The sequence below is a fragment of the Scyliorhinus torazame genome, chromosome 12, assembly GCF_047496885.1.
Source record: "Scyliorhinus torazame isolate Kashiwa2021f chromosome 12, sScyTor2.1, whole genome shotgun sequence".
Classification (NCBI taxonomy): domain Eukaryota; kingdom Metazoa; phylum Chordata; class Chondrichthyes; order Carcharhiniformes; family Scyliorhinidae; genus Scyliorhinus; species Scyliorhinus torazame.
The window spans coordinates 3,942,009-3,955,387 of NC_092718.1; the positions used below are offsets into that span (position 1 = coordinate 3,942,009).

Below are 13,379 nucleotides of genomic sequence, written 5' to 3' on the forward strand. Positions count from 1 at the left end.
GCCAGGGAGACCACACCCCAATGCAGGTCTCGCCAGAGAGACCACTCCCCAATGCTGCCTCGCCAGGGAGACCACACCCCAATGCAGGTCTCGCCAGGGAGACCACACCCCAATGCTGCCTCGCCAGGGAGACCACACCCGAATGCAGGTCTCGCCAGGGAGACCACTCCCCAATGCTGCCTCGCCAGGGAGACCCCAGCCCAATGCTGGTCTCGCCAGGGAGACCACACCCCAATGCTGGTCTCGCCAGGGAAACCACACCCCAATGCTGCCTCGCCAGAGAGACCACACCCCAATGCAGCCTCGCCAGAGAGACCCCACCCCAATGCTGCCTCGCCTGGGAGACCACTCCCCAATGCTGGTCTCGCCAGGGAGACCACTCCCCAATGCTGCCTCGCCAGGGAGACCACACCCCAATGCTGCCTCGCCAGGGAGACCACTCCCCAATGGTGCCTCGCCAGGGCGACCACTCCCCAATGCTCCCTCGCCAGGGAGACACCACCCCAATGCTGGTCTCGCCAGGGAGACACCACCCCAATGCTGGTCTCGCCAGGGAGACCACGCCCCAATGCTGGTCTCGCCAGAGAGACCAAACCCCAATGCTGCCTCGCCAGAGAGACCCCACCCCAATGCTGCCTCGCCAGGGAGACCCCACCCCAATGCTGCCTCGCCAGGGAGACCACTCCCCAATGCTGGTCTCACCAGGGAGACCACACCCCAATGCTGGTCTCGCCAGGGAGACCACTCCCCAATGCTCCCTCGCCAGGGAGACCCCACCCCAATGCTGGTCTCGCCAGGGAGACCACTCCCGAATGCTCCCTCGCCAGAGAGACCACTCCCCAATGCTGCCTCGCCAGGGAGACCACTCCCCAATGCTGCCTCGCCAGGGCGACCACTCCCCAATGCTGGTCTCGCCAGAGAGACCACACCCCAATGCTGGTCTCGCCAGGGAGACCACACCCCAATGCTGCCTCGCCAGGGAGACCACACCCCAATGCTGGTCTCGCCAGGGAGACCACACCCCAATGCTGGTCTCGCCAGGGAGACCCCACCCCAATGCTGCCTCGCCAGGGAGACCACTCCCCAATGCTGCCTCGCCAGGGAGACCACTCCCCAATGCTGCCTCGCCAGGGAGACCACTCCCCAATGCTGCCTCGCCAGGGAGACCACTCCCCAATGCTGCCTCGCCACGGAGACCACACCCCAATGCTGGTCTCGCCAGGGAGACCACTCCCCAATGCTGGTCTCGCCAGGGAGACCACACCCCAATGCTGCCTCGCCAGGGAGACCACACCCCAATGCTGGTCTCGCCAGGGAGACCACACCCCAATGCTGGTCTCGCCAGGGAGACCACTCCCCAATGCTGCCTCGCCAGTGAGACCACTCCCCAATGCTGGTCTCGCCAGGGAGACCACTCCCCAATGCTGCCTCGCCAGAGAGACCACTCCCCAATGCTGCCTCGCCAGGGTGACCACACCCCAATGGTGCCTCGCCAGGGAGACCCCACCCCAATGCTGCCTCGCCAGGGAGACCACACCCCAATGCTGCCTCACCAGGGAGACCACTCCCCAATGCTGCCTCGCCAGAGAGACCACACCCCAATGCTGCCTCGCCAGGGAGACCACACCCCAATGCTGCCTCGCCAGAGAGACCACACCCCAATGCTGCCTCGCCAGGGAGACCACACCCCAATGCTGCCTCGCCAGAGAGACCCCACCCCAATGCAGGTCTCGCCAGGGAGACCACTCCCCAATGCTGCCTCGCCAGAGAGACCACTCCCCAATGCTGCCTCGCCAGGGAGACCACACCCCAATGCAGGTCTCGCCAGAGAGACCACTCCCCAATGCTGCCTCGCCAGGGAGACCACACCCCAATGCTGCCTCGCCAGGGAGACCACACCCCAATGCTGCCTCGCCAGGGAGACCACACCCCAATGCAGGTCTCGCCAGGGAGACCACACCCCAATGCTGCCTCGCCAGGGAGACCACACCCCAATGCAGGTCTCGCCAGGGAGACCACTCCCCAATGCTGCCTCGCCATGGAGACCCCAGCCCAATGCTGGTCTCGCCAGGGAGACCACACCCCAATGCTGCCTCGCCAGGGAAACCACACCCCAATGCTGCCTCGCCAGAGAGACCACTCCCCAATGCTGCCTCACCAGGGAGACCCCACCCCAATGCAGCCTCGCCAGAGAGACCACTCCCCAATGCTGCCTCGCCAGGGCGACCACTCCCCAATGCTCCCTCGCCAGGGAGACCACTCCCCAATGCTGGTCTCGCCAGGGAGACCACTCCCCAATGCTGCCTCGCCAGGGAGACCACACCCCAATGCTGCCTCGCCAGGGAGACCACTCCCCAATGCTGCCTCGCCAGGGAGACCACTCCCCAATGCTGGTCTCGCCAGGGAGACCCCACCCCAATGCTGCCTCGCCAGGGAGACCCCACCCCAATGCTGCCTCGCCAGGGAGACCACTCCCCAATGCTGGTCTCACCAGGGAGACCACACCCCAATGCTGGTCTCGCCAGGGAGACCACTCCCCAATGCTCCCTCGCCAGGGAGACCCCACCCCAATGCTGGTCTCGCCAGGGAGACCACTCCCGAATGCTCCCTCGCCAGAGAGACCACTCCCCAATGCTGCCTCGCCAGGGAGACCACTCCCCAATGCTGCCTCGTCAGGGAGACCACACCCCAATGCTGCCTCGCCAGAGAGACCACTCCCCAATGCTGCCTCGCCAGAGAGACCACTCCCCAATGGTGCCTCGCCAGGGCGACCACTCCCCAATGCTCCCTCGCCAGGGAGACCCCACCCCAATGCTGGTCTCGCCAGGGAGACCACACCCCAATGCTGGTCTCGCCAGAGAGACCACACCCCAATGCTGCCTCGCCAGGGAGACCACACCCCAATGCTGGTCTCGCCAGGGAGACCACACCCCAATGCTGCCTCGCCAGGGAGACCACACCCCAATGCTGGTCTCGCCAGGGAGACCACACCCCAATGCTGGTCTCGCCAGGGAGACCCCACCCCAATGCTGCCTCGCCAGGGAGACCACTCCCCAATGCTGCCTCGCCAGGGAGACCACTCCCCAATGCTGCCTCGCCAGGGAGACCCCACCCCAATGCTGCCTCACCAGAGAGACCACACCCCACTGCTGCCTCGCCAGGGAGACCACTCCCCAATGCTGCCTCGCCAGGGAGACCACACCCCAATGCTGGTCTCGCCAGAGAGACCACACCCCAATGCTGCCTCGCCAGGGAGACCACAACCCAATGCTGCCTCGCCAGGGAGACCCCACCCCAATGCTGGTCTCGCCAGAGAGACCACACCCCAATGCTGCCTCGCCAGAGAGACCACACCCCAATGCTGCCTCGCCAGGGAGACCACACCCCAATGCTGCCTCGCCAGGGAGACCCCACCCCAATGCTGGTCTCGCCAGGGAGAACACACCCCAATGTTGGTCTCGCCAGGGCCGCCACTCCCCAATGCTGCCTCGCCAGGGAGACCACACCCCAATGCTGCCTCGCCAGGGAGACCACACCCCAATGCTGCCTCGCCAGGGAGACCACACCCCAATGCTGCCTCGCCAGGGAGACCCCACCCCAATGCTGCCTCGCCAGGGAGACCACACCCCAATGCTGGTCTCGCCAGGGCCGCCACTCCCCAATGCTGCCTCGCCAGGGAGACCACACCCCAATGCTGCCTCGCCAGAGAGACCACACCCCAATGCTGGTCTCGCCAGAGAGACCACTCCCCAATGCTGCCTCGCCAGGGAGACCACACCCCAATGCTGGTCTCGCCAGGGAGACCACACCCCAATGCTGCCTCGCCAGGGAGACCACACCCCAATGCTGCCTCGTCAGGGAGACCACACCCCAATGCTGCCTCGCCAGGGAGACCACTCCCCAATGCTGCCTCGCCAGGGAGACCACTCCCCAATGCTGCCTCGCCAGAGAGACCACACCCCAATGCTGGTCTCGCCAGGGAGACCACACCCCAATGCTGCCTCGCCAGGGAGACCCCAGCCCAATGCTGCCTCGCCAGGGAGACCACACCCCAATGCTGCCTCGCCAGGGAGACCACACCCCAATGCTGCCTCGCCAGGGAGACCACACCCCAATGTTGGTCTCGCCAGAGAGACCACACCCCAATGCTGCCTCGCCAGGGAGACCACTCCCCAATGCTGCCTCGCCAGGGAGACCACTCCCCAATGCTGCCTCGCCAGGGAGACCACACCCCAATGCTGCCTCGCCTGGGAGACCACACCCCAATGCTGCCTCGCCTGGGAGACCACACCCCAATGCCGCCTCGCCAGGGAGACCACTCCCCAATGCTGCCTCGCCAGGGAGACCACTCCCCAATGCTGCCTCGCCAGGGAGACCACACCCCAATGCTGCCTCGCCTGGGAGACCACACCCCAATGCTGCCTCGCCAGGGAGACCACACCCCAATGCTGCCTCGCCAGGGAGACCACATCCTTTAATTAATTGAAAAGGTTCAATTGCCTGTGGAAACCCTCCTTTGGCACTCGAGCAGTGTGTCCCAGATCCTAACCACTCGGTTTGGGGGGGGCGGTGAAATCCTCATGCTACCATCGCTTCTTTTGCCAATTAATTTAAATCCATGACTTCTGGATCCTCCCACCAATGCGAACAGATTCCCTGCCGACTCTGCTCAGATCCCTCATGATTTTGAATATCTCTATCAAACCTCCCACCCTTCTCTTCAAAGACAGCACCCCCACCTTCTCCATTCTATCCATATAAATCGTTCTGTTTATCCACATTCCACCCTAATCTGCTCTTCTTGTCCAAAGTAGCACAGTAACACCGTGGTTAGCACTGTTGCTTCACAGCTCCAGGGCCCCGGGTTCGATTCCTGCTTGGGTCACTGTCTGTGCGGTGTCTGCACGTCCTCCCCGTGTGGGTTTCCTCCGGGTGCTCCGGTTTCCTCCCACTAGTCCTGAAAGATGTGCTGTTAGGTGAATTGGACATTCTGAATTCTCCCTCTGTGTACCCGGACAGGCGCCGGAATGTGGCGACTAGGGGCTTTTCACAGTAACTTCATTGCAGTGTTAATGTAAACCTACTCGTGACACTAAGAAAGATTATTATTATTAAGTGGGTGAAGTCTCACTTTCTGACGTTGAACTCCATCTGTCAGACTTTATCTCTCTATTCCCTTAACTGTCTGCTCCTATTTACTGTGCCACTTAAATTATTGTTATCAGGAAACATAAATGTACAGCTCCCTAATCCTTTATCTAGTTATTTAGGAATTTACGTAAAGCGGAGACCTCAGTATCGATTCTTGAAGGGGGAGAAAGCACCATTCACCACATCCTGTCTCTGACTACAAAGCCATCACCCCTACATTCTGTACCCTACCTCGAACCAATGCTGATCCAAACCAATAAGCTGCCTCCAATCCTGTTGCCATTTTCATTAACAATCTCGGATATGGAACCTTGTCAAATGCCTTCTGGAAATCCGCAGACACAGCCTCATCTACCACTCTCATCTCAGATTCAGCATTCAATTAAGTTCATTAAACATACTCACCCAAAATAGAATAATGCTGCTCCTCTCTATAATCAACTCATTTTTTGTTCAGATACATGTGGGCAGCACGGTAACACAGTGGTGAGCACTGTTGCTTCACAGCACCAGGGTACCAGGTTTGATTCCCAGCTTGGGTCACTGTCTGTGCGGAGTCTGCACGTTCTCCCCGTGTCTGTGTGGGTTTCCTCCGGGTGCTCCGGTTTCCTCCCACAAGTCCCGAAAGACGTGCTGTTGGGTGAATTGGACATTCTGAATTCTCCCTCAGTGTACCCGAACAGGTGCCGGAATGTGGCGACTAGGGGATTTTCACAGTAACTTCATTGCAGTGTTAATGTGAACCTACTTGTGACACTAGTAAAGATTATTATTACTTTCCGAATGACAGATACCAGTATCTTTCCCACAGTTTATTTTTAACAATAATTGGCTAGAATTTCTCTCCTACTGTACGAAATAATGAGTGACATTATTCACCATTGATAAATATTCTGATTTTTATTTCTCAGGATTCAAAGCGCATGATCTCCCTTCTCCACATTCAGCTCCCATCTGTCGATGTCCCTTTGTAACTTCCTGCTCCCGTCTGTACAATTTGCTGCGTTCTCCACCATTGCTGTCATCTATAAACTAGATCTGTATATAACTATTCCTCTGGTGATTTAGGTGTGGTCTATTACGATCCTTTGATTATTGATTTTCTTTGCGTGTCTTTTCCCCTCAGATGCCCACACTGTTCACGCTCATTTCCATGTTCCTGTCTCGCTTCATGACATCCCTCCGAGGATCACTGAAACAATGGAAAATGAGGATTCCTGGGACTTTGATATATTTGAATTGGAAGCTGCAACTTACAAAAGGTAAATTTAAAATATTGGAGCAATAAGCAGTTTGGATAGAGACTAAACTTGTGAGAATTGGAATGTCACAGTTCAGCTCATAGTTTTGGGGAAAGTATTATCAGTTGAGGAGTGAATGTCTTATTGCGAGACTTGAATCCCAGGAAGTATATAATTGGGAATGGAGACGAGTGATAGCCTGTAGATCACTCACTGCCGCGGGAGAACAGACCTCCCATTGGGAAGCAGGCACGTGGACCGGAGCGTTTTCATCACTGACCGCACAGCTGTTCCTATTGTTTCACTGGGTGGTGATGATTCTGGTTAAAGGTTGTTTTTGTGACCAAATAAATTTGTAACAAAGGTCCTACTAAATGGGCTCAATCTAACCAAATGCGGTCGCGTTTAGCCTCATGTTTCCCCAGCGCTCGCAGTGCAGAGAGGCACCCCGCTATCTAACGGCCATCGGTGAACACGGAACGCACTCCCGAGGCCGTTCTCAGCTCCGCCCACCAGAACTCTTCAGTGCAGTAAAATGGCATCCCGAAATCCTGAGCTCTTGGCGCGACCCCCCAACCCGCCACAAGCCCCAACTCGCTATAAGAGGGTCCTCAGCCCCCCGCCCCCCCCCCCCCCCCCACACCCGCGGAGTGCACCCCGCCGGCCCGATCACTGCTGCGTGAAAGATGCCAGTTTGGCACTGTCAGCCTAGCAGTGCCAACTGGGCACCTTGGCAGTGCCAGACTGGCACTTGCTTTATAAATTTAGAGTACCCAATTATTTTTTTCAATACCACACGGACAGTGACCCGGGGCCGGGATCGAATCCAGGTCCTCAGCGGCATGAGGCAGCAGTGCTAACCACTGTGCCACCGTGCCACCCCTTCCGGCCACATCATTTACCGCCCACATTGCGCCATGGTGCGCTGCAGGTGGCTGGTAGATTGCACCCAATATTTCACCAGTGGAACCGTTCCTCACTCTATTTTTAACATCTGAGTCTGGTGGGCAGGGTGCGTGCCCATCTCAGCTCTTACCCTCGTGGTGCCCCCTCCCCCGGCAGTGCTTGCCACTGCCTCCATCAAGCCTGCCTCTTCAGTGCCACCTCTGTCCCTGTCACTTGCCGGCTTAACTATTCCATCACGTGCCTGGCTGCTGTCCCACTTGTAAACCTCGGCAAATGCAGTTCATCCTAAACTCCTCTACGCCGATTCTAACCCTCACCAAGCCTCATTCACCAGTCACTCCTCTGCACACTCACTTCCTTCGGCCAGAAGTCTAGAATCATCTTGATTTCCCTCCCTATACCTGCCTTAATCTCCTTGTGTGGTTCACTGCCAAAGTCTATTTGATTCCAGTGCTGCAAAGCACCTGGGACCAGTTGCAATGTTAACAGTGCTATATAAATGCAAACTGGTATCTTTCAAGGTAACATCAGTCTCATTTCTAGCTATCTGAAACTTTAATTTGTCTAATTCAAGCCTCTTTGAACACCCCTGATTTTAATCACACCCATTGGGAGCCATGCCTTCAGTAACCCTGGGTTCTATGGTCTGGGATTTTCCTCCCAAAACCTCTACACCCCTCCATCTTGCCCCCATCCTCTTCTCTTTCTCCCCCATCCTCTTCTCTTTCCCCCACATCCTCTTCTCTTTCCCCTATCTCTCCTTCCTCCTATAAATTAATAGAATCATAGAACTTACAGTGCACAAGGAGGCCATTCGGCCCATCGGGTCTGCACCAGCCCGTGGAAAGAGCCCCCTACCCAAGCCCACACCCCCACCCTATCCCCGTAACCCAGTAACCCCACCCAACCTTTTTGGACACTAAGGGCAATTTATCATGGCCAATCCACCTAACCTGCACATCTTTGGACTGTGGGAGGAAACCGAAGTACCCGGAGGAAACCCACGCAGACACAGGGAGGACGTGCAGACTCCGCACAGACAGTGACCCAGCCGGGAATCGAACCCGGGACCCTGGCGCTGTGAGACAGCAGTGCCAATCACTGTGCCGCCCCAGCTCTTTGACCAAGTTTGGCCATTTGCCCTCATTACCTTACGTGACCTCCTATCAAATTGTTTTTTATGGCGTTCCTGTGAAGCACTTTGGGATGTCTATTTGCAGTGATGCAGAAATACAAGTTGGTGTTTATCGTGACAAAGTGCATTGTGGTCTGGTTTCATGCACAACGTCCACTGATAACTCACGGCTATTTTCACTCAAACTTAGCAACTACACCCGTCCTTCATTAGCAGTAGACCACTAACGCCATTGGTCACTGATATCAGATCCTCACATGAGGCAGAAATATCCAGCATGGTTGTAATGTGTCAGTGTGAAGCCTGGAGCAAACCCTGGCCTAAGTGGAAACCATTTCTGAACCTACAATTGGATTACTGCCGTCCATCCCTGGGTACAACTTATTTATTTATAAATTTAGACTCCTCAATTGTTTTTTTACAATGTGGCCAATCCACCTACTTTGCACATCTTTTTGGGTTTTGGGGGTGGGAGCCACGCCAACACGGGGGGAATGTGCAAACTGCACACAGACAGTGACCCAGGGCCGGGATCGAACTCGGGTCCTCAGTGTCGCGAGGGACTGGGTACAGCTTATTCACGCCAACACGGGGGGAATGTGCAAACTGCACACAGACACAGGCTGGCTGTAATCACTAACTCCTTGTACATCAATGTAATTGGACCGATGTCAGCAAGATATTTGCATTTGTAGCTGCATTCATTGTAAGAAATATTGACGGCAACACTTGTTTGAACTTTGGAATGCAGGTTAATAACTGACGATATATGATGTTGATTGACGGGCCAGGTTAGTGAGCTGATCTACATCACTGAGCAATAGAATGCTTGGCTTGGGGCTGACATCCATCGGGTGAATTGTTGGCTAGAGATTTACATGGCAGGATGCATCGCCTGAGAAAGGGTGTCTTAGTGGGATCCATCCCATTTCCTGACACATTAATCCAAGTGACATTGCACTGTCTACATACAGAGTCGGAAGGTGAAGTGCTGCAGTAAAGGTCCCTACCCGTTATAGAACAGGCCCTTCGGCCCACGATGTTGTGCCGACCATTTACCCTAATCTAAGATCAACCTAACCTCCACCCCTTCAATTCAGTCCATGTGCCTGTCTAAGAGTCGCTTAAATGTCTCGAATGACTCTGACTCCACCACCTCTGCTGGCCGTGCATTCCACACACCCACCACTCTCTGTATAAAGAACCTCTGACATCTCCCCTATACCTTCCTCCAATCACCTTAAAATTATGTCCCCTCGTGACAGCCATTTCCACCCTGTTATCTGGAACAGAAGCAGGAAAACTGCTGAAGCCTTAATATTTTTAGCTTTACATTTTTAAAAAATAAAGTTGTACTGAATTATTCTTTTCCTGAAAGGTTAAGACTCCATGAAGCCAGGTTATCCTAGCATTAATACTGCTCTGTAATCATTTAGAATCAAGAATGTGACTTGTGGCCCAGGGGGATGAAGAACAGGAAAAGGATTTCAACTGAAACATTATACAAGTGGATACGCCCAGCTCTTAGTCCATGACAAAATAAAATCTGTTAGCAGACATCGTCTCTAAACCTCTCATCCTTTTATCTAGGCCTCTGGTCTATCTTGGGCTGAAAACATTTTCGCGCTTTGGAGTTTGTGAATTTTTAAACTGTTCTGAGTCAGTATTACGGTCCTGGTTACAAATTATTGAAGCAAATTACCACTCCTCAAATTCCTACCACAACTCGACACACTCGGCAGACGTGCTGCATGCAACTGCATATTTCCTTCGTCAGGAAAGAGTTAAGGTGAGTTGGGACATTTTCTAAAATAATAGAATTTGTTTTCCTTCAAAGGGACCTCCTGCTCCCAGTGACCCATCTCTGCTTTTCACAAACGTGCTGATTTAAAATTTTTTTTAAATTTTAAAAATTGTTCTTGGGATGGGGCTGTAAGAATCTTGGAAAATCCCGACCTTTGATTTCTTAAATCAGTGACTGCGGCCTATAGCTTTCATCCTGCTTTTGTAATACACCCCTGGGTAAAAGAGGCTGAGAGATGACTTGATGGGCGATTATGGTTTGGGTCTTTGTTGATCCAAGTGTTTTTGAATCGCAGGATTTTGGAAGAGTCCAGTCATAAAAAATTAACTTCAGAAATCTAGCAGAATAATTAAACGGGCAGCCTTCTGCGAGAACTGAAAGATAAACGCCTACAATCGGAGGCATAGGTGGGTGTGGAGCCCAAGGGAAAGAGCAGTCTCCAGACCTTGTCCTTGAATGAAGCTTGGTATTGATATATTTCAGTTGGTGAGAGTTAGATCTTGAGCATCTGTCCTGGTTTGGGAAGGCAGATGGTTAAGTGGCATCTTCTGTAAGAAATAATAGCAAGGTAATGATTGGGTTAAATCGGCATCACAGAGGCTTTTCTGTGCAAAGAAAATATAAGAGAAAACTTCTTGAGCACAGAAATTGTAATGATCTCACGTGTCACATTGACTGACATTTTTATATTCATTTACGGGATGTGCCCATTGCTGGCTTGACCAGCATTTTTTGCCCATCCCTAGCCGCCCTTCAGAAGGTGGGAGTGAGCTGCCTTCTGGAACCGCTGCAGTCCCTGAGGTGTAGGTACACCCACTGTGCTGTTAGGGAGGGAGTTCCAGGATGTTGCCCCAGCGACAGTGAAGGAACGGTGATACATTTCCCAGTCAGGGTGGTGAGTGACTTGGAGGGGAACCTCCTGGTGGTGGGGTTCCCAGGTATCTGCAGCTCTTGTCCTTCTAGATGGTAGCAGTTGTGGGGTTGGACGGTGCTGCCTAAGGAACCTTGGCGAATTACTGCAGTGCATCTTGTAGATGGTACACACGGCTGCCACTGTACGTCAGTGGTGGGTGGTTTGAATGTTTGTGGAAGGGAAGAAATCAAGCGGGGCTGCTTTGTCCTGGATGACGAGCTTCTTGAATGTTGTTGGAGCCGCACTCATCCAGGCAAGAGGAGAGTTTTCCACTACATTCCTGACATGTGCCTTGTAGATGGTGGACAGGCTTTGGGGGAGTTCAGGAGGTGGTTTACTCACCGTAGGATTCCTAGTCTTTGACCTGCCCTGGTAGCCACAGTATTAATGTGTCTGGGTCCAGTTCAGTTTCTGATCAATGGTAACCCCCAGGATGCTGATTGTGGGGGATTCAGCGATGGTAATGCCATTGAATGTCAAGGGGTGATAGTCAGATCCTCTCTTGTAGGAGATGGTCATTGCCTGGCTTTAGGTGGCATTAATGTTACTTGTCACTTATCAGCCGAATCCTGGTTATTTCCCAGGTCTTGCTGCAATTGGACATGGACTGCTTCATTATTTGTGGAGTCTGGAGTGATGCTGAACAACTACTGACCTGATGATGGAAGGGAGGTCATTGATGAAGCAGCTGATGATGGCTGGGACGAGGACACGACCCTGAGGAACTCCTGCAGTGATGTCCTGGAGCTGAGATGATTGACCTCCAACCACCACAACCATCTTCCTTTGTGCCGGGTCTGACTCCAACCAGCGGAGAGTTTCCCCCTGATTCCCACTGACTCCAGTTTAGCTCGGGCTCCTTGATGCCACACTCGGTCAATGCTGCCTTGATGTCGAGGGCAGTCACTCTCTCCTCACCTCTGGCATTCAGCTCTTCTGTCCATGTTTGAACCAAGGCTGTAATGAGGTCAGGAGCTGAGTGACCCTGGCAGAACCCAAACTGAATGTCCGTGAGCAGGTTATTGCTGAGTAAGTGCTGCTTGATTGCACTGTTGATGACTCCTTCCACCACTTTGCTGATGATGGAGAGTAGACAGACAGGGTGGTAATTGGCTGGGTTGGATTTGTCCTGTTTCTTGTGTACAGGACACACCTGGGCAATTCTCCACATTGCTGGGTAGATGCCAGTGTTGTAGCTGTACGGGAACAGCTTGGCTAGGGGTGCGGCAAGTTCTGGAGCACAAGTCTTCAGTATTATTGCCAGTATATTGCCAGGGCCCACAGCCTTTGCCGTATCCAGTGCCTTCAGCCGTTTCTTGATACCCCGTGGAGTGAATCGTATCGGCTGAAGACTGACATCTGTGATGCTGGGAACCTCCGGAGGAGACCGAGACGGATCATCCACTCGGCACTTCTGGCTGAAGATTGTTGCGAAGGCCTCAGCCTTGTCTTTTGCACAGATGTGCTGGGCTCCTCCATCATTGAGGATGGGGATATTTGTGGAGCCTCCTCCTCCAGTGAGTTGTTTAATTGTCCACCACCATTCACGGGTGGATGTGGCAGGACTGCAGAGCTTAGATCTGATGCGTTGGTTGTGGAATCGCTTCGCTCTGTCTATTAATTGCTGCTTATGATGTTTGGCACGCTGTGCTGTCGCTTCACCAGTTGACACCTCATTTTTCAGTCTGCCTGGTGTTGTTCCTGACACGCTCTCCTGCACTCTTCATTGACCCAGGGTTGATCCCCTGGCTGGGTGGTAATGGGGGAGTGGGGGATGTCCCGGGCCATGAGGCTGCGGATTGTGGTTGATACAATTCTGCTGCTGCTGATGGCCCCCAGCCGCGTGGGTGCCCAGTCTGGAGTTGCTAGCTCTGTTCAAAGTCTATCCCATTTAGCTCGGTGGTAGTGCCACACAACACGATGGAGGGTGTCCTCAATGTGAAGATGGGGCTTTGTCTCCACAAGGACTGTGCGGTGGTCACTCTGACCGATACTGCCATGGGCAGATGCATCTGCAGCAGGCAGGTTGGTGAGGATGAGGTCAAGTATTTTTTTCCTCCTTGGTTTTCTCATCATTTGCTGCAGGCCTAGTCTAGCAGCTCTGTCCTTTAGGACCCGGCCAGCTCGGTCTGTGGTGGTATCACCGAGCCACACTTGGTGATGGACATTGAAGTTCCCACCCAGAGTACATTCTGTGCCCTTGCTGCCCTCAGTGCTTCCTCCAAGTGG

At 54.0% G+C, this 13,379-nt stretch overlaps 1 protein-coding gene across 1 annotated transcript in view; it reads left to right on the plus strand.

Moving 5' to 3' along the window:
- Positions 1 to 13,379, plus strand: part of pde8a (phosphodiesterase 8A) — a 163,607-nt gene that overhangs the window by 115,457 nt on the left and 34,771 nt on the right. Inside the window, exons 16-17 of the mRNA XM_072470290.1 lie at positions 6,278 to 6,413; positions 10,024 to 10,222. Coding sequence (XP_072326391.1) covers positions 6,278 to 6,413; positions 10,024 to 10,222 — 335 coding nt within the window. The remainder of the gene's footprint in view (positions 1 to 6,277; positions 6,414 to 10,023; positions 10,223 to 13,379) is intronic.